This window comes from Ptychodera flava, chromosome 19 (assembly GCF_041260155.1).
Source record: "Ptychodera flava strain L36383 chromosome 19, AS_Pfla_20210202, whole genome shotgun sequence".
Lineage (NCBI taxonomy): Eukaryota > Metazoa > Hemichordata > Enteropneusta > Ptychoderidae > Ptychodera > Ptychodera flava.
Window position 1 is genome coordinate 30,847,603 of NC_091946.1, and position 22,984 is coordinate 30,870,586.

General features: G+C 36.0%; 1 protein-coding gene across 1 annotated transcript; it reads right to left on the reverse strand.

The window, feature by feature from the left end:
- Positions 1-1,030: 1,030 nt before the first annotated feature.
- On the reverse strand, positions 1,031-22,283 carry LOC139119269 (integral membrane protein 2B-like). Its single transcript, XM_070682977.1, has 6 exons — positions 22,107-22,283; positions 13,954-14,121; positions 11,359-11,568; positions 7,118-7,228; positions 5,523-5,679; positions 1,031-5,048 (listed from the first exon to the last, which is right to left on the reverse strand). The coding sequence occupies exons 1-6, from the start codon at positions 22,176-22,178 to the stop codon at positions 4,936-4,938; spliced, it is 831 nt and encodes a 276-aa protein (XP_070539078.1). The 5' UTR covers positions 22,179-22,283; the 3' UTR covers positions 1,031-4,935.
- Between the last annotated feature and the right edge of the window lie 701 nt (positions 22,284-22,984).

The window sequence follows — 22,984 nt, forward strand, 5'->3', positions numbered from 1 at the left end:
TCTGAAAGTTGTGTCCACTTAATTTGTTCAGAGAATAAAGCTGAGGAACGCCTGGCTCTTGAACTTTTCTGTCCATACTTCCTGGTATAAACTTACACAATATACCCGTATCTCTGAGATTTTGGAATGACAGGGAAGTCTATAAACGCACACACTTATGTAAAACCATACAGTAAGACGTGTCTAAGTGGTCAGCCTTACAGAGTGGTCATTTCTTTGCAATGGTTACTTTGTGGCACACCCATGACATTTTGCATGTTAAATGGACGGGGTTGTCTGTCTGTGGCCGTGCATATGGGACCCATACAGTGGGTCTGCTGCTTTGCACAACATATTCCAGCATCCCTTGTGCACATCCAAAGTTTTAATGTGGCTGCTGTAATGAAACTGGTGACCACGGTTGAAGCAGCTTCACACAAACACAGGGATGCAACCAAAGTGTATTTCTTGCAGTGACTGGAAAGGTACAAAACTTGTAACTGTGAACATGCATCAGATGCTGACTTTGCTTCACATTTGCTGGACATTCATCGCCAATTTCTGTTAAGAGGCAATGTTTATCGACAAGAAAATTGCGCAGCTGCAGACAGAATGACCCCTCCTTTCACAGGCCATCCACAGAACAGCCACCTCTCTTATGATGTCAGTGGTCACGTATACCTACTCAAATTTAGTACAAAACCTATGTATAATTGTCAGCCAGACTTTTGAATAACTTCTGTCAAGAAATGCTTACACTTGAAAGCAGAAAACGACTCTGACAGATTTTATATCTGTATCACGCAATCGCCTCAGAAAGTAAATCAGGATTTCAAAGAAATTAATAATATTGAACTTTATATCATTACTATCACCTTTTCTGAAATGCACCACTTTGCCAACCATCTACAGGGCAATTAATGCCGCACCCTTCCTGTTTATGAAGGCTACTTCTTCATAACGGTAACTTTTCCGTGGGCCCTTTAGTGACTACTATACACAGGTTTCAATGTATTAGGTACAAAGAGACACAGGAAACAAGACAACCATATTGGCTTAAGCAACATGAATTTATTTCTTAAATGTGTTTCAAATAAGTGGTATTATACATCGTTCTTATTTTTACAATGATCAATATAAAGTATCATCTAGATATAAAGACTTTAAACTTGACATTTCCAACTCTACTACCAAACCCTCTCTCCTACAGTTAAGTGTCCTACAACAAATATTTAAAATCTACAATGACTTTGATCTCAGAGTCTTCCAAGCACTCAAGCACTGACACAAGAGGTTGAGTTGTCTCGAATTTGTTGAGTTGAATATTGCAGACTTCAAGTTTTTGACAGTATGTTGACGGAAAGAGGATCGTTGGGCACTGATGAGCAACAAAGTGGAAGTTAGACAACTCTTCCATCCCAACTTTTCCCAAGTCCTTTCTTCGCTTTATCCATTGAAATTAAATGGAACTAACATCACAATTCTGTGGAGATGGGTTGAGTGAGTAAGGTGGCACATAAGGCAGGTAACTAGACTATGTATATATACAATCATAAAATTTCAATAAAAAATACCTTAACAGTTTGTGAACAACATGAGAATTACACATCAATGTCTATATCATGAAGCAAACCAGAGGAATATCTTCATGGTAACTGATAATCGTTTATCTTTTTCGAGAGAGTACAGCTGAACATGTGCCTGTGTGCACACACAGTGACACTGAACATGACATCTGCCTGAGTACAAAATGAACAGGAGCTGTACCTATGTACACATTGAACATGACATGTACCTATGTACACATTGAACATGACATGTACCTATGTACATATTGAACATAACGTGTACCTATGTACACATTGGCCATGACTATGACATTCACCTATGCACACACTGAACATGACATGTACCTATGTACACATTGAACATGACATGTAGCAATATATACATTGAATATGTGTAACTATGTACACATTGACCATGACATGCACCTATGTACACACTGAACATGACATGTCACTATGTACACATTGAACATAACATGTACCTATGTACACATTGAACATAACATGTACCTATGTACACATTGACCATGACGTACCTATGTACACATTGAACATGACATGTACCTATGAACACACTGCACATGACATGTACCTATGTACACATTGACCATGACACTCCTGTATACTACATGTGATGTGCATGTAGAATAGTAACTGCTGGAAATAACATGTTAGTGCATACACATTTAACATGACATCAGCCAGTGTTGTCAACATATGCGTTTTGCTCACTGAACATGATGTTCCCCCATATAGTAAACATGACACATACCTGAATAGAAACTCAACATGGATTTACCAATGTACTCACATGACATGTGCCTGTGTTGACAATAAACATGACACATGCAAATGTAAAAACTGGACACAAAGTGTCTGCACACACACTGAACAGTTCTTCGATGGGTTATTGTATTCCTAGAAACAGCTTTTGCTCAAAATGTAAACACTTTAACTTCACAAAAGGTTATATTTCTATTTCTTATTATTTTAATGTAAAATGTTTTTATAAGAGTATATTGAACATGCTCACTTACATTATCCATTACTTTAATAATAAAAAGAGTGTTTGTTGAATGAAAACCATATAGTTGTGAGTACAATGTTATATCTCGGCCAAACAAAGAATTAAAGCATAAAAATCTGTTTATTAATGGCCCTTTCAAAATCATATTACTAAGAAAGTCATTGCAAAACTTCCATACATCCTGACCTGATAGTTTAAAATTCCTACATGACTCAAACTCTTTTTTTCTAGGTTACAATGTTTGCTTGAGTAAAACTTCTGAAAATTTGCCATGGCAGTTCTACTTCCTGAATCTATAAGGTGACCGCTCATTGGTTGAAGCTTACTCCCATTTGTACGATGGCCACTAATTAGCTGAGAATGTCAGCCACCAAAGGTCAAAGGTCATTTAAAGTACAGATATAGATTATGCACATCTTGTATCACTTTATGAGCAGAAGCCAGGGTCTGTACCACAATTGTCACGCAACTGTGTAACATTATTTTTTGACACTCATTTAAGTCAAGCTGCCATTTTTATTGGAACCTTGCCTCATCATAACACAATGAGTTGAACTCTGGAACATAGATATGCTGTGTCAAGAAAAGAGTTAGCAAAAAGCCGCTGAGGGAGAGACCATTTGATTTTGGGTATGGCTTATTAGAATGAGCATGGACAGACTGCTTCTTGCACAATTCCACTTTCTCACAATGTGAATATAGCTTGCAAAAGCGGCAAACATTATGTTTTTGTTTGATTTTTCAGTATCCCTTCAAGAGATCAACGAATCAAATCACAATGATGTTTATTCATATCAAACTTTGTAGAGTCCTGCAAGGTTGTTTCCCCCACATCAAATGCATTGTTCTCTTTCACTGCAGCTCAAAATCATGCCACTGCCAAGAAAAATGGACTCTGATCTAAGTGTAGAGGTGCCTCCTGTGCCTTCAAAGACTTATAAAAGTCTATAGTGCAGCGAAATGATCCCTCTCACAAAGACAATGTGAAGCCAGTGTATGGTAATTCAACATTCTATATGATGTGCCCATACATCACCATAAAGATTAAATTCATGGTGAATTTGACCAAAAAAATGAGCAACTTTTTTGACCACTGTTGTCCTATGTATTACAGCTTACCGCTCAATTTTGATAACTTAGTATGAAGAAGGACAAATGTGAGGCCATATCAATTATTGACTAGGAAGTGGAAATGGATTACTGGATTCTCAACAGATAAATTTTTATTTTTAAATATATTGTCCAAATTAACTAGTAAATATGCTTAGTTTGCAAAAAATATCTACACAAAATACATTTTCACTGGTGGTAGTTTGCCACAAAAAATATTATGTAACACTGTAACAAAACTTATTTAAAATTATTCAAATGAATACCAAGTTTGCAATAATGTTGCTATTTGTGACAATCACTAAACTGAGTGAAACAACACAAAAATTTCAATTTCTGCATGTATTCACAACTACAATTGGCATAATTTTTACCATAACAGTGCAAATTGAAGGAAAAAACATCAACATATACAGCGAATGGTATTTATACAGTAATTTTTCAACAGGTCAATTTAACTGTTACCATGTTGTTAAAAGAATGGACACCTTGTAGCAACTTCATAACTTTTGCTACTTTGTCTAAACTGACAGAGTAAAATCATTGACTGCTACAGGAAAACACAGCGAAAGCGCAAATTTTAACAACTCGAATGGTTTTGGTTTACCGTAAATGTTTCAAAACTGAGCGAAAGATGGTGAATTTCAAATCCCCATGAGAATTAATGTTTTTACAGTAGTCAGATACTGGAAGGTGGAGCAGGTGGTAGTCTGACAAAATTTGAAAATATACTGAAATTGCTTTTGGGGTACACCAGTGATTTCATGACGATAGCATAAAGTTTAATTTCCTGTTCAAACTTTACAAATGCACACACACTGGACTTTGGACACTATCGTGTAACAATAGAACAGCCTAGCCATCTATGGAAAACTTTGTACCACGAGAAATACACAATTTCCTTATTCTGAGATTCGTAATTTTCAATTCTACCCGAAAATATATCTATTACTGCATAGAATTTATGTGCTCTTCACTTTCTTCGTCAAATTTTGGTCAATTCTAGATTCAGTGGGAAAATGTAACCTGTTTGTGGTCAAAATATATCTTTTAAGTAACCATAACGCTATTGCCCATTTTTTTTATGAACAGAAAATTAAACTTGAGCATCTCTGTTGCATGCTGTACCTCTGAGTATTACTGAAATATTAGCTGAATATAAGTGATACACAAACTTTTTGACGAATAAGTGCTTCAAGTAATACAAAGTTTTATTTACTTATAATCTTGCTATGAAGAGGAATTCTTCTTTTACTGCCAACACAGCTCATCAGCAATTAGGTACTTGCCAGAGTAGAAGATGATTTTAGATGAGGTCTTGCAAGTCAGTTTGGGTTGCTCTGCACTTCTCTTGACGTAGTCAGCTGTGAATCAAATCAAACAAACCACTGAGGTCAATAAACTCATAAAATGAAGGATTGTACAATTAGCTGACCAATCACAAAAAGGATTTATTGCAAACTAACCAATCAGATGAAGGCTTTTATCCACGCTAACCAAATAGATAATAGAGAGCTTCATTGAATGTTATAAGTTTGACAGCTTTTAACAGCTCATCCTTCACTGGTTACTTGTCACTGCTCTTTGCTGATATTTTGACTGCATGAAAAATTACTTGTTTGTTTTTCATCGCTCAAAAGTGGCTGAAATACTGATACCAATGATTTTAAAACTTTTATTTTGAAAGCAAAGCAGGAATAACTGGATCCAATGACAGATTGTGTGAAACATTCAGAGAAGTGCCTGCGTTGCTCTTTGTTATACCGCCCTCTTGAGTCTGAAAGTTGACAGGAACTTTATATAGGCGTTCTTGCATTTTCTCATGGTCTGCTACTTACATTCAATGAGGTCTGTGACCTTGACAAGCTGGTAGGTTGGTACATCCCAGCACAGATATGAAATGAACATACCAAACTGGTCTACATCCTCAACTGCAGGTTGTAAGACAACCATAGTACGTCGAATAGTATCGGCCTTTGGTATGTACGAGCCATCCTGGTGAATTGGTAAATAATGTACGAACACGTTAATTAGTGCAACAGAATCTGAACTAAAAATGTGCATAGGTTAAACCCTGGTTGGTTAGATTATTTGTTTTGGATAGAAAGCACTGAGGAATCAAATGTGCATTGTAATCTATTCTAACCTTCACAGTCCAAATGTCCAATGTGAAGTCATTTGTCAACAATACACATCTGATATGCACAAGATGTGTTGACGAGCCAAATAACGGGTATTTCAACACATTTTACAGAGTAGACCAAGAAACAGAGGTTGACAAAAGGAACAAAACACTGGAAAAACTATAAGATTACGTGTTGCTAGAGCTTTAAAGATGTTGAGGCTACAACTGCACAGAAGATGTTCCAGTGTCATTTTACCAGAGTTATCTTGGTATACATATGTAATCATATGGAGGAAGCAGAAATCTGTTGTCAGTGTTTTCTGTTATGTCGCAGGGAGTTTCACTGGGGTTCCGAATTCATGACCTGGGATTCCCCTTGCTATGTCAATAGGACAACATTAGGGTGAGACTGGTATAGCAATGCCACCATTATAGAGAACTATAGGAATGGTACCAGGGTTAAAAAAACACACCTATGTTCTGAAACCACAGCAAAGAAATTGATAAGTAGACCTAAATGTGTTTACAAAAGTTCCCTATCCTTGGTGAAAACACTGACTGGCTTTGTTGTGCATGCATTCAAGCATAAGCTGCAGTCACACATGAGTGCAACACAGAGACTCTTGAACACATAATAGAAATTTGGCAATAAAAAGTGGGGTTTCCCCTAACTAACATGGTCATACAAAGCTGAAGTCCCTGAGGTAAATTGCAGACTATTACTTTTACAATCAACCAAACATTTGAACAAGTTTAGGACAAACAAACACGTAAATAAAAATCTAAATAAATAAAACAACAAGCAACGTTGAATTAGTCATTTTAGACTCTTGTCTATGAGTAATCCATTTTGATGTATGATTTGATAAAAATATCTCTTGTGCAACTCAGAGCTTTAATGTTGAAATCATTCATCTACGCAACAAAATGGCAGAGTTTTACGGTCGGCCCAGCATGCATTTCATAGTTTTTGTTTAAGTGAAGTCACCCATAATAATTCTCTATAACATATGATTTGCAGCAGTTTCAAGTCCTGTGGGTCAAAGGTCACACGGCAGAGCCAAACACCGGAAGGTACTAATATCCAGTATGAACTAGATACATATGTACGGTAACTTATTAATCAAATTATTTTGTATCATATTTAGTCGGTTTGGTTTTTTTTTGGGGGGGGAGGCAAACTTGACACATTTTCCCATGACAATGTAAAAAACAAACAAAGGTTTTATTATAGCCTGGTATCTAGTTATTTTAACTAAACCTAGATTATAAATATGGCCTTTTCGAGAAAATGAGAGCTTTTCTTACCCTGATTTTAAGGAGAAGGTCCACAAAGTTCTTAGGCGGCAATATGGCTGAGGTGTTGAGTTTCATCACGTAGCAGTGTCCCTCCAGAAGATCCTTGTACGCTGTCAGCTCCTACCAATGGAAATGAATCATTGTCAAAACATGGTAAAATCTACATGCACCAGAATTTAGAAATTTATTTTCAAGAATACTGGTATGGTGTTTCATCTGTCTTCTGTGAACTCAGCTGCGATATTTTTATTGATGTTTTGACATTATCTCCTAAAATCTTTCAAAATACTGGTCTATATAAATTATAACGAACAGACATACACTCAAAATAAATTCGAACCATTCAACAGCCCAAGTAATAGAGTAATATTGTTTGTAAACAACATGAAATCTATAGAGTACATGACCAGGGTTTTCTGTCGACTGTGCGATTGCGCAAATTGCACATTTCGAGCCACTTTCTGCCCTTAAAAAAGTTACTGACTGCGCGAAAATCGCGCACAAAACACAGCAAGCAAATACGCCCAAATGGTGGTGACTCAAACGCATAGTTTAGTGAACTGTGAATTTGCTGTTATTTCTATTCAGAATATTCCCCCGGAAAAGACAAAATATCGCCTGTCGTTCAATTTTGGTGACGTGCATAACTTGGAGTGGACGCACCGAAAAGAAAACACAGTAAAGGACATAGTTGTGCTTCAGTCTCCATGGATACTAGTGCCATTTTATGTTCATATTTTGATAGGATATGTTGTTTAATGTTAGTAGTAAGCATTAAATAATACTGCCCCCTCAAATGTCAAGTTTGCCCCCTAATTTTGATGAATGGGGCAGAAATTGCCCACTTCAGTGAACATGCAGAGAAAACACTGCATGACTCGTGCAAATACTGAAGGGACAAGAGCTGTAACTTTTGATAACATTTCAACATGATTGTTCTACCAGTATGTAACTAATACATTTTATATTGTCCCCTAAAGCATCAGTGCCGACATAAAGCAATGTTGGCCTTGCAAACACAATGCACTGTGTACGATACCTTATCTATTGTTGTCACATGAATTCTGAGGTGGAATAACATTCAGTTGAAAACAATGACACCGGACGGCACACATATCACATGTATATATACATATTACACTGGCTAAGTGTACACAAAAGTGTACACTATGCATTTCAATGTGATTTGGGAACCAGAAAAAGAAACTACATTCTACGGATGGAACAAACAGTCCTGGAAATTAAATCAAAAGTTGGAGCACTGAAGTTCTGTATGTCATCCTGCACATGGCACATTTTTTCTTTCAGAAAAAGACATTGTTCTGTTTGTGGAAAATGTGAAGACTTTAAAGGGAAAATATTACAATATTTGTTGAAAAGAAAGCTTACGATTCATGCTTCACCTTGCAATTCTTTCAAAAGTAAAACGTTGTAGACTGAAGTGCTAGCGTTCTACTTTGTTTACAATTGGCCAAAAAAAAGACATGACATCACTATTTTATGGTCTGGCAGCTAGATAGCAACAACAGAGAAATGAAACATTAAAACACTGGGTTTACAAAACTCAGTCTTGTCTAAGCCATAGAAGTGTTGGTCTATAAAATCTACACAACACTGTCACTGTTTAGTTACTAATACAAAACTCTGCTTAAATGAATTCAACATTGTTTTGAATTATATTGTCGACATTTATCACATGTATCCATATGGAATGTATTGATTTCAGATTTAGAAATGAGTTAATTTACTGGTCCAAGGTCCACAGACAGTTTGGATTTGTTTCTGCTCAAACCTGATTGCAATGACACTTGTCTGTTATACATCAGACAACAGTATAAGAATTGCATGATGAATGCAAAGCCACCCAGTCACTATTTTTGACAACTGAAGTCACTTGATGGCAGTCATTCTACCACAAACAAAATGGTGTACATGTGACCTTTGTACTTTGGTAGAGGCTAATAATTAAATTCAGCAACACATGATACTTGGGCTCATCACAGTTACCAGGTAGTTCATCAATCTTTTTATATTTTTTAAGAAGTTGGAAAATTTGAGAAAGTATGCATGTGCTGGTGTATGAACTTGAGGTTCAAAAAATTATGCTGTAAGCGCATCAACAATTTCCCTTAAAATTATTCCTTTCTATGTAGGAGTTTATTTGATTGACTTTTAAACTTAATTTTTCAGGGTTGTTTTATCTACTTATAAAGATATTTTGGATGATACATTTAAAATAGTGGAGGACCATGGTTTCAAAAACGTGGTAAATCCTAAAGGTATCTAATTTAAAGTGTATTAGGCAAGTCTTGGGTAAGACATGAGTATTTTCAAATAATTGGTGTGGCTCATGTGGCATGGGTTGTACAATCTGCTCTGGTACAGTAAACCTTTCACCACAATGGTTTGGTCCAAACCCATTATTAACAATGGTGATTGTGGACCTGGTCACAAAAACTTGGGTGAACGGGTCAAAGTACTTTGTAAGCAATGAAACTTTCATTACAGTATGAAAATGCATCATATTTTGTCTATAAATATAATTATGACTGGACTTCACTCTGTGAAATACACGACCAGCACTTTTCCTCGTCGTCACTGTGAATGTACGTCATGTCCGCATTTAGAGTTTGACATAATTTTGCTTACTTTACTTTCATATAAACGGAGAAAATAGAATCATTTTGTGAACGGAAACATGTCACACTGTTTCCTATGGAGGGTCTAGACTAACTGAGACCACATGCACAATGTTCCTGTTGATGTGAATTTTTCTTTCATCGCAAAACTTTGATATCACTGTATTGTTTCCTGTGACAAAGCAGAATCTGTAGGCTCTCCATAATGAGAGGGCGTTGATTCCAGATTTTTTTATTTCTTTGTGAAGGTTACAGACAGTATGAGTCATCGCATTTCGTTGAGCAGTGAAGTAACAAAGCATTCAACAGGTTGACAATTCTGCTCTTTCAAGCACGACAAAACATAGATACCTATGTAGATACTTATTGTGTTAAACAAGACAGAAAATTTCTAGTGTCATGACAGAGGTTCTTAAATCTGGTATAGAGTAAATATGAAGGAAGATACAGTGTACCATGGTACTGGTGACGTTTCTGAACTCTTTTTGTTATTGTAGTGATTTGTGGGAATTTGTTTGTGTCAGTACCGGTACTATACTACTATATGCAATGCTGTATTTATTCCTGTAACAGCCTTCTATCAGGGGCATGTAGTTTTCCTCAGAAATTTGGTTGGTCGCATACTCGGACTCCATGCCAACACATTTAAGTATGATAGGTTTTATTGTCATTGAATATAAGGCAGAAAATATTACATATGCTAAAAATGATTACGATTTTCTTTTACTTCCCATTCCATCCTTAAAAACCTGGGTTCACGTATCAGCCCAACTTGAAACTTTCAGAGAAAGTTGGGGGTGGGTGCTTGCCTGAAGGTGTGTTTATGTGGATAAATATGGTATGATACTTTATTTACATCAGGGAGAAACTTCTTTAGTCAGCAGGGTGTGTCAATTTAGCTGAAGAATTGTCACCTCATTTACCAAGTTCAAGTTGACTTTAAAGGTATACTGCCACCTGTTCCAATTTTGCCACAGTTACCATGGAAAGAGAAAATCTAACCAATCACAGATTTTAAGCGGGTGGCAGCTTTTTAAAACAGCGCCCTCACATGGGCATTTTGAATACCGAGGAACACCCCTTAGACTATATAGGGGCATATTTAGATTACAGGTAACTGTATACCTTTAACAGAGTAGGTAGCTGTATCATGAGTATTGTCAAATATTATGTGAGGAAATTTCCATGCAGAATTGTGATACAATATCGCTTATGTAGTATTGGCAATTTTAGACAGGACCAAGGTAGTTGCTATGGATGGGAAATCTCATTGATAGTGAAAGGGGTGGCCATATCATGTAACGAAACAAGGTGATCTCACATGAGAATTGGAAAAACCTCTACAGTGATTGGAATACTCTTTGATTCTGCAATGTGTCAAGTATCACACCATCCACAGTCTACAGATATTGAAATCTGGCCAGAAACACATACTTACTTGACCTTATTTTTATGCTTCGTTTCTTCCATATTCACAAACATTAACTAAAAACATACTAAATCAGCTATATACGAAATTCAGATTAAAAGCCAGCAGCAAAAAATGTCTTTTGAAAAAGAAATTGTACCAAATCATGGTGAGAAAAGACAGATAATTCAGAGTTGTCTTACCCTGTTGAAATCATGGAGAATGGTGGCAGGGTTGTTATCATCAAATACCGGCACAGTGATGGTTTCTGTGTGCTCTGCAGTGTCTACCTCTACGTCCTCATTCATTGTGTATTCATCATCTGGATAATCAGTTTCGTATTGCGGCATGGCAACTGCACCATCAAAGTGAAGTTCATGGCTCTTGTAGGTCACGGCACATCGGCCAGCAAACTGGGGAGAAAATTACACCACTTGTAAACTACTGTACAGGGCTCACTGCCAATGATGTCACACTTTGATCATTAGTATGCAAAAATAAATATCAACTAGCAAATCGGGGAGAAAATTACACCACTTGTAACGACAGGGCAAACTCTTAATGATGTTACACTTAGATCATTAACATGCAAAAATAAATATCAACCAGCTAACTGGGAAGAAAATTACACCACTGGTAGGTACAGGGCTCTCTCTTTATGATGTCACAGTTTGATCATTAATATGCAAAAACAAATATTTGGGTAAAAATTTTGGGGATGCTTTCAAAAGGAGTCTATAATGGGATGGGGAAATTGGTTTTTTTTTTGTTACTATCAAATTGTAAATATCACATTTCAGAAAACTAAAAGAAATCTGTGCACAGAGACAAATTTTGAATTTGTATAAGCACAACCAAATGTCGTACATACATAAAATTGCAATCATCGGTATTCTGAAGTAACATTTTCAGACTTTCCGCAAACTTTGCATGTTTATTCACATTTCAGTTCCACACATCAGATCAAGTTCATATCAGAGTTTCACAAATGACACAGAGGAAAATCTGACAGTCGGCAAAATCACCATCACAGGCACACTGACTTGATGTGTTGCTACCATATACATGTCACACATCATATGCCAGTATTAATTTGTGAACCACTTTTAACTCTTCCATTACCATGGTTTGGCCAAATGCAAACGTTATCAACAGTCACTTTACAGTGAATGTGGACCTGATTACAAGGAAATGGTGTGATTACAAAACTTTCATCAAATTAACTCTCATACTGTAAGCACTTTCCAGTTACAATTCATGACGAATAAAATTTCTTCAGCTAAAATGACACTGATTAAAATACTGGAAATTCAAAGATGTGTTTTCTGGAAAGGAAATAAGTATTCTTTTTTGGATTTTACCACCTATTTTTAGAACAAAGAAATGCAACCAAAACAAAATATAGATGACAAAATGGCAAATTTCGGTTTTGATAAAGAACAGCTTGAGTCAACATGATAGGAGAAATGATAGCCAACATCTAAAAGGGAATTTTTCTCAGAATTGATAAAAGAACCAGAGGATTTGGCTCACAAGAAGTCGATACACGGCAACTGTTACCTAGCAACCATAATTTAACCTAAAGTACTGACGCATTTGATCTCTGTTTTCCAGCTGAGACAGCAATATAAGTAGCCATTAAGAAATTGTTCTGATCCCCAGAACAGCCTTCACAACCACTGCACTCATTACGCGTAAATATTGTTGCAGCTGAGCCGACCTCACTTGTATAAATCTAGACAAACTGATGGACATGGTGTTTGTGGCGACCAATTCTGATAATTGTTTTCCATGTAGGAGGTTTTACTTAGAAATGTTATTTCCATACAAAATATTGATCTGCTTGCTTGATGTTGGTAAGGAGGCACTGTTCCTATGTTTGATAAAAGTTTAAAATTTCATTGTAAGGCAAAACAAATCTATTTTATCCTAGATCTCTTATGTGCATGCAATGTTTGGGCTTTTTATTTTATTTTCAGTTTTTGAGGGTTTTTTGAGCTCAGAAGATTCAACTACCAACACAAGGAAAACCCAAATCTGGAATGTTTCTATTCACTGGTAATTCTAGCATCTTGTATTATAATGATGATAACTTCACTGTCGAGAACTGTACATGGTGTGTATGAGATCTCACTGACAACAAATGTTACACTTTCTGCTGTGGTGATAATCTGTCAGTTTTTTGTAAACTTTAAAAAAAATCGGCTGACAAGGTTAGTCTAAATTGAGGCGTGCAGGATCGAGAAACACAATTTTTCTTTTATTTTGGCTTAAGGTAGAATACACCTTGGTGACAGATATTTAGACTCTCAAACTTTTCTGATTCTTTTCTAATCTACCACTTGTGGGTGTTCAATTTACAGCTCTCGGTGTGAGAAATATTTTTAACATCTTACTTTTGCAAAATTAAAATTTTTTTTCCATGGAGTTAACACAGGGATGGCAGCCATTTTGAATTCCAAATATCGGTGATTCTTGGGTAATATGTTTCTAAAGTAACAAAACTCGCATGGTGACCCCGATTTTTATTCTTGATTTTGAAAGAGAATTGTTGAAAGATTCCTTGAGGAAAGTTTCAGCAAGAGTTAAGTCTTTCACTTTCAAGACGCATACTACCTTAAGGTAATTCTCTTTTAAAGTGATGGGATCGACAGATGAATGAGCGACATGTTGAGTGATAGACAACAACACGAGAATGTAGACAAATATGCACATAAGAAACGGTACACTGTGCGTACCAGTAGACTCACATCACCATGCAGGGATTAAAAATCAAAAAAAAAAAATAGCGTTCTTACTCTGCCCTTTGTGAAATGTTGGAACAAAAACATTCCACCGATCACTCCTCCAGCCACCATCAAACACGCCAAAATGCAGACTAAACATGTAGTGCAGAAACCAGTCTTTCTTCGCTGCCGTATCGGTAACTGTCTTGCCGGCACTGCCTCGGGAGCTTCCATTTCTGTCTGTCAAACATTTACAAAAATAAAAGAAAAAACTTTCCTGTTACAAAACTCATCATTAACCTAACCCTCTTTGGGGAAACAGACGTTTTATCATCTTGATATTTTCACAGAATCGTGTGTACACAAGCATAACAGGGTGAATTTTTTTTGTGTCTGACACCAATTGACAATGAGTTGACAATCAACTGACGTGTGAATTGATAGTACACATGTATTCTTTGTGAAAAAGTAACACTCCCATGTGTCACTGATTCACGGTATTCATGTCTCTATAGCAAGTATATGTGTTCATGTTTGTTGTGAATTGATATATACATGTATTCTTTGTGAGAAAGTGAATTAAGAAAATAACACAGTACTTCCATATGTCACTGATTTATGTGTACATCTCTATTAAAAGTATATGTGTTCATGTTTGTTGTAAATATTAAAGCTTACATATAAAATACCCTGGACGGAAAAAAATTAAATTTTCTATTTTCACAAAAACAAGACACTGAATTTTAACCTTCACATTTATTCCAAAGGCTTTAAAATGTGTTCACACAAGCCCCAGGGCAGGTGAGTTTTTGTAAAAGTTTGAGTTTCTGAAAGCTGTCTTAAAGCACATTCTACCTTGACAACAATTTCACAACCAAACATGTATGATTTTCTGCAATGATATTGCTCCCGCAGCACGATGACAAATACTGCAAGCAAAAAAACATCCAGTTTTATACAGCCATCCATCCTACATCATACATGCACTAGCTACACGGTATTTGCAACAGATATGAATTTTGAAGTTTGATAATACCAGTATGAAACAGCTGTGAGAAATTTGGCACCTTGATTCAATATTCAACTTTCACATACGTTTTGTTTACCCCATCACAGTCTAATACTTGAGGGATTTAATTAACAGTTACATTCAGCAACCACAGAGTGTTTCAACTCTCTCATTACAAATTTTCAGTACGATTTACACCATTATCACAGCCTTTGCATCATTATATTTCATCAAATAACACCATAAAGGATAAAAACAACTTTATCTATCTCTCTATCTTTTAGAAACTGCTCAAATGAAAACAAATGATAGCTTCTAGACAGATAAAGTCTACATACACAATGTTTACATTTAATTTACATTTGATTTTCAAAACACACCAAGGACACAGTAGACATGTTTGGAAAATCAACAGGTGCAGCCTATGACTCAGCTACCAGTCTTGGTTACTAGGTGAAAATAAATTGACCGTACACTCCTTCCATAGCTAGTACCTCACCATCTTCGTAAAGGCCGATCAGTGATGCTGCTATGGGCAACGGCCCTAGTTGTTAAAGGGGGAGGGTCAGGAATATGATGCGTGCTGAGATAATTAATCAAGTGGAAACATCAAGCATTTTATTAATCAAGTAGAAACACCGAGTATTTATATTGAAATGTCTGTCTATGCATGAGATTATGTACATTCTTATTTCGCTTTCAAATAGAATGGATTTTTCTACTTGAATAATTCCTACAAGTGTTGTGATAATTTTCTGCGTTGCTGAATTTCAGGAGGCATAGCCAAGGAAAGATCTCAGAAAACTCAATCAGAGAGCTTAAATCTCCGTTAGCTGTGTAACTTTTGATGTATTCTGTAATACTTTATTTTTCTGTTTGAATAATAGAGTTTCTTCTTCTACTCCTGAATAATGTTAAGCTGTCTCCTGTATAATGTGGCTACAATATCTGATCTTATTTTGTTGTTGAATGCAGGGCTCGAAATACTTTTTTTCAACCACCTGTCCACTGGACAAGTCAAAATAAAAAGTGCCTGTCCCAGTGAGAAAAGTACCTGCTCAAAATGGCATAATTTATTCTAAGAAACTATACTAATTTCAACTTACCTGAGACAATATCCAGAGAAATTGAATGTCATTTTTACTTAGTTTGATAGGAAGTTTTTGACAGAACCGACGAGTGAATCTGGGAAAGTTCAACAAACTCACGTCTGAGTTGTGTTCAAAATGGCGTAACAACGCCATCCGTGCCGAGATGGCTCTGAGAATCTCCCAATCTAAGAGATTTGAGACGTGACCTTAGATAAATCAACATGGCTGACTCCTGTAAACAGTGATTAGATATTTTCGAACTTTCTTTTACTTTTTTCTGACAGGTAAATATCCAAACAATGATTTTCAAAATTTTAAAAGGTACATAAATTTAAACTTATGAATATTTGCTGTAGTCAATAGGTTAAAATACTGGTTGCAGGCTGAAAAAATCTACCTGTCAACTTGGACAAGTACTTTTCAAAACTACTTGTCCCAGGCCAAATTTCACTTGTCCGGGACGGGCAGACAGGTATTATTTCGAGCCCTGGAATGGAATTTGTTTTGGACAAAAATTCATTTATCAACAGTAACAACACATTTCCACCAAGGTCAATACTTTATATTTATTTTTTGCAAAAGAAGATTGTGTTACTAGTTTGCTTCAATCAAAATCACCATCAAAAGTTACAGAAATCACCCCTTTCAAGGAAAACATTTTCCATGCATATCAAAATCATTGTGACATTATTATTAAAATTCTCATTTCTTAGAGTTGCATGTGCACAATTCAATACATCAAGAACTGGCATTAAATGTTTTGAAAACTTAAAAGAGTGACTCATTTCTTCATATCTTCTGCAAGGCTATCAACAGATATACTGTAGATACCAATGTTCAAAATGAATCTAGCATTACCTTGAAAATACATGGGACAATGTGGAAATTAGAATGTTACATTTCAAGGAAATAAAAGAAGAACAATTTTAGAAATGTTTCCTGTGATTTTTTGATATCTATTGAACAATTCATGCAATATTCACCACAGTATTACTGTAAAGAAATGTGTTGCCATGGCTACAGCAAGGATACTCTTACATAACTGGACAGGTTCAATACTTTACATTATAATTAGTAATTCATATTTTAAGAGGCACAGTCTTTCAGAAACATTTTTCATACATCTAATTTGGATGCAAATGGGCAATATTTGATTCCTCAAATTATTATCAGATTGTGCAAATTGACAGAAAGAAAGCATGATTTTTGGAAAAGACCCCAAAAATCGAATCTTTCCCAACTGTTTCTCATTTTGAGCAGACATACCGGTACTTTTCAGAAGTGTTATTGTTCTCATTGACACTACTTTACAGATTCTACACCAAGCAAGACAGATATCACTATATTGTGCCATGCTGGTACATTTGATAATAGCTTTATTACTTCTATTCTGGAAAACATGTTTATTTTCTTGTTTCATGCTCCCTGAAATATGTTAAAACTCAAGGTATTAGTCTTGTCAATACAACCTAGTGTGTGGGATATGCAATGTCATTGTCAACGAATGAAATTTCTATTCTGGACTAAAATTCAACTGTCTGCAATAACATTGAGCATTTCATACATAGAGGCAGTCAACTGAACACTTGGTAATTTGATATGAGTTTGGGAGTGGAAAAAAAAATTTTATCATGCAAAACAGAACAAACCTACCAGGAAATACATAAAAAATTACAGCCCCTTGGCAAATAACGTGATTTGGTTTTCCTTGAGATATGAATTTAGCCTGTATTTTAATCTGCAAATGTAGCTTTCATACTTCAGGATATATGAAAACAGAGACAGGATGCACTGCTACAATAACAAAATATCCTTGAAAGGAAGGTGAACAGAGGTTAGTCTTTGTCCTAAGTTGGTTCATGAGTCTCACCTTTGACCTCACATTGTGTCCTTTGGCCTTACTACTGACCTACATTAACGAGCGTAAAGTTGGCGTCATACTCATCCTCATCCTCAGCCTCAGGGGTCACGCGAAAATGAGGATGAGGATGACGCTACAGCGTCAGCTTCACCGGCGTCAGATCCGATTATTCCCGAATGCGTCTGATGGAATAGTAAGTGTAAAAACTACTTTAAAAATGTGCTCCAAGTTTCATATCACTGTAAATGTTAATCAAAACACATTTGGGTTTGTATTTCATAATATTTAGTAAATTCTCTGTTTCTCACGATGTAGATACAACGCAACATTCTTAGCCCTTAATTTCAATTTAAAGTTCAAAGGTGGCGTTGACTTTTCAGGCCTCAAGTCATAGTTCTACAAGTTAATTGTTTTATATGTCCTCTGAATAATTAGGGCTTTCATATCGCCTCTCATAGTGGCAATTTTTACAAGTTTCGGACCATGTATACCTTTTTGCGCCAATTTTTGGAATATTTTAACGCAAGAGTTGAGAGGATACCAACAAACACATCCACGGATCCATGGACTGAAAATTACGAACATTTCCAAAAACTTAGCCTGTATGAGATATTGTAACGATTAAAAATTACCTGCGAACCAGTTTTACGATTCAAAAGAAAGTTGAGAAAGAATGGAGTTGTTGTTTTCTTAAGTTATGGGCGAATTTTATCATTTATCCGTCATCGGGTAGCGTAACTTCGGCAATCTTCGGATACGACGCTGAAGCTGACGCTCAGCAGCGTCATTTTCAGCGTCAGCTAGAAAGGTCACCTGAGGCTGAGGATGAGGATGAGGATGACGCCAACTTTACGCTCGTCCTACATTACACCAGGCTCATTTGCAACTGACTCATAGAACATGACTTTTCAACTGCACTTCATTTAATGTTTTCCGCCAAACTACTATCGAATTTGTTTTTCAGTTTTAAAATTTCTACTTACAGACAAATATTAATTGTCCTAGAGTTGATGAAAATAGGAAAATATGTTTTTGATTCTGGACATCAGAGTGATCTTACAATGAAGAGTTGTATCACATTCCACCTATCAAATGTGGTTAAAAGTTAAGGGAAGCATAAGCCATGATCAATGGCCTTTTTTCCACATATCTCAGTCCACATGATACCACGTCTGCTCTGTTGTTACAGTAGATAGCTGATCAAAGCTTAAACTTGAAGTACTGTATCTAGCAACTCTGCTTTTTCCGTAATGAAGTCCCTGCCTCACATGTTCTGATATGCAAAACAAACATATTTGCATATATTGCGAAAAACATCCTCATCTCTGTAGACATTGACTCCATTGAGAGATTCCAAACAACTTTTATGGATCTAGAATAAACAGCGCACTGAGCAAATCCCATTAAGTTTCTAACCTCTGTAATGTTTGTAATCCTCGAACCTTGAAGTGAGGCTATCAACACTACTAGGCGAATTCATATTGAAGTACTGATTAACTCGGGCGGCTGGGGTCAAAGATCAGTGTATGTGTTTCATTACATCTATTGCAAAAATACAGACCTATAGACTACTGTCAAATTCTTTACAATGTAATGCTACCTATTCCCTAATGATATCACTGTCTGTTGACATTATCCTCTCAGTTTTGATGAGAAGTCGCTCTTTCCATCTTGTTTTTTAAGTTATTACACTAACAGAATACTTGACTGTTATATTGCGGACTAAAAATGCGTAAATACTGTAACATGAGCTTTGACATTTTGTACTGAAGATTTCAGTTATTATATACAAAAATTCTGAAGTCTCACAGATTACGCCTTGGAGCTCAACAAAATCATTTGAAGAAACAAATATCACAATGTACGATAAATGAATTAAGTAAGAATATTTATGCCTGCTTTTGTATCAAATCCAACAGGGGTTCATAAGTTTAAAAACATTAAAACTGAAGATTATGCTACGATAGTATTCAAATAACACTGACTATACTTAATTGAGCTTTAGAAGTTTAGTATCATAAACATCCCAATGGACTGTTTAGTAAACTAGCATCACATTTCTTTAACAAAAATATTTTTGTGAAAAACAAACAGAAATTTTCTGATTCATAATACTAAGGGATTTTAATAACTCAGGTGATCTTTTTTCAAAAATACTGAACTGGATAGAGTTGAACAAATTTGGTGGTATAAACACTACGTTGAATGGATTATTTCGTACCTTACCCAGCACTATTTTTGAAGATAGGTTAGGCTTCACGAGGTGACTTAAAGGTTAACTCTTACTTTAGTCTGATGGCAACAACACGGATAGGAACACTGTTGAGATTATGCTTGAAACACATGGGAGAACGCAGCTTCTCCTGTAATCCATTGTGCTCAATTTATGACTTTCACACACATGGTACAGTTGACATTTTACTTAGATTCAGGGTGTCTAACAGCTAGAAGAGTTTCAGAGAGTCATCTTTGAGACCTGAGCTCCCTTTCAGACCAGAGTTCTAGATTTACGACTCATCAACAATCAGTCTTTGATGAAATGTGCCACAGACCCTTCTGCATGGACTGAATTAGTACAAGGGATTGTAAAATATAATACATGCTCACATTCCTTCCACGGATTTATACTTGTAAATAAATGTTAATGTATGATCATACTACTTTGTATTTCCCATATTTTCTACTTTTTCACAAGAATGTGGTCAGTTGGAAATCCCTGTCTCATCATGTTGTCATTAAAAAGAAGTGATCTTTTCAGTTCTGCTTTCACCTCAGGAGGAAATGTGGGACCAATAAGCAGGAAATCTCTCTTTAAACTTCAATGCCACAGCAAAGATCTGAGATTTGAGATTACCATTTGTTGATATTGCAGGTTCTAAATGTTTGGTGCAGTTTTCATAAAACTGCACAAACAAAATCTACCATCATTAAAGTCTAGTTGTTTTTGGTCCACAAACAACCTAGTGTGCAATTCCCCTCTGAAATCTTCTGAAGTTCCTGCTTTCTAACTTTTAAAGACAGTGGGCTTGAGGAAACGATTCCATTTGAATATTTACTAAGAAGAGGTGAAGAGACATTTCATATTATATTCAAATGACTGGCAAAAAGCCCTCTGTACCTCTTTTGATGAAAGACCTGACATCTTGTTGTAAGAAACAGATATGATTTTTTCTTTTCAGAAAAAAGAAATGTAAAGTGATCAATACCAAATTAAAAAATGTAGCAAAAAAATTTAAACTAGCAATTACACACTTGCATTATGCAATACTGTGCACCTAGTATGACTAACATCCATTGATGCCATAGGTGTGTGGGGTTTGGCTGGAGGGCATAGGTTGCCTAACTGTATAACCACGTTTTTGAATCCTCTTGTGTGTCTGACTAAAGACAAATCCAAAGCAAGGTATATACACAAAACATGAGTACACTATATTTACATTTAAATTTACACATGAAAGCATTAACAGCAAATTAAATTTTGTCTGGCCATTTTGTTGGTTGAAAATTGTGAGAATATGTAAAAATCAAGTAATCAACAATATATACTTGATCTATTCTCATATATTGCTAAATAATGATCAACGTTACAGCACTGTATCCATCCTCCCACACACCTAGTGCGTGTGTGTGTGTGTGTGTGTGTGTGTGTGTGTGCATATATATATATATATATATATATATATATATATATATACACACACAGTGTCACATCTATAATATATTAAATGTGCAGTTTTTCAGGAAATGAGGCAAGACAACAGAGGATGATGTTGAGTCAAAAGGGAACCATACTTTTTAGACGGGATTGCTAAATCGATCATAACTTCACGTTTACGGGGAGCAATTTATCTTTACATAACACTGAATATTCGGCATACTCGTCTCATTTTGTCTGAGACTACGTGAGATTATTGAGCCGCCACGCGACGGCATGTTGAATAACATGTATCATATATTCGATATTTAGTAAATACTCCGCTTGATCATCGAGAGACTGAAACGGAATAATCTTTACGTCTTCAATTGCTTTGATCTTGTGTTGCTGTAGACAAATTCACCATCGGACGCGTCACGCTTACGAAACAACTCATGATTATGTAAAACAAAAACAAGATCGCGGTTGTAAATGGAGGCCAAATATCAAACATGTCTGAGGAATCCGGGAACGAGCGAGCTGCGCTAAAGAACCAACGATCGACGTTTCCTCTTCGAAATTTTCGTAGTTGGATGTGTTTTTCGATATGTCTCACTCTATCAAACTTACCATTAAGACTGTCTTGACATCAGGAATTTCATCCTGGGTCTTCTTTTTCACTTCAGTTGTGTATATGGTCATTTTGACAATGTTTGTGTGCGGTGCTCTGAGTGTTGTCTGGCTGATCGTTTGAGCCGCAACCTTGGTTCTCTTTATGATATGCTAATTTTCAACTGCGTCACATTCGATATATATAGAAGGACGCCCTCATACATAGCCGCAATCAAATTTCCCAGCTGTGCCGTTTATAACTATATAAGCTAGTGTTTCGTTTCCGCGTAACGCTTGTCACATTTTTGTAACTGCACCATTTACCTTCTCTGATCTTTGAAATTTCCGATTATCATTCAGCACTTGATTCCTGTACAACCTTGAAATTCTCACACGCTGTATTATTTTTCTTGATCATACATTCAACTTTCTTGGTGGACTCCGCGTTACAGTAAAGAGATAAAGATTGTGATTTTCATGTCATCTGCATACAACAAGGGACTGGTCAGTTTCTTCTGCCTGGTCACAAGTCTGTTTTTGATTTACTGAATTGAGCAGGGGGTTTTACTTTCTTTTTGACAGTGAGAAAGAAACATTGCTTGTCCAAAAAAAGTATGGTTCAATTCTGACGCTATGTATGATTATTTTTATGTCATGACTGAGGGTTATAATATTGTTTACGATCAAACAGGCAGTGGAGTATCACAAAATATTGTAAATTTTAAACGAACATGTCATGTGTCAGTAAATGTCAACACGGAGATATGCTCCAAAGATAGGAACTTTGTAGCCAGTATACAAATATGCCATGTCCTTATCAATGATAAGCAGAATATTTTATTATAGTATTTGTATACCTTTTCAGATGGAATTTCCTGCCGTCAGAGATTTGTCTA

What these genes read in the sequence shown, in the direction of transcription:
- LOC139119269 (XM_070682977.1), bottom strand. Translation starts at nt 22,178, where the DNA reads ATGACCATATACACAACTGAAGTGAAAAAGAAGACCCAGGATGAAATT. An exon ending in AACATTTCACAAAGGGCAGA is followed by an intron (nt 11,569 to 13,953) that starts GTAAGAACGCTA and finishes TTTTCTCCCCAG; the next exon opens with TTTGCTGGCCGATGTGCCGT. An exon ending in GGTCACAGACCTCATTGAAT is followed by an intron (nt 5,049 to 5,522) that starts GTAAGTAGCAGA and finishes TTTGATTCACAG; the next exon opens with CTGACTACGTCAAGAGAAGT.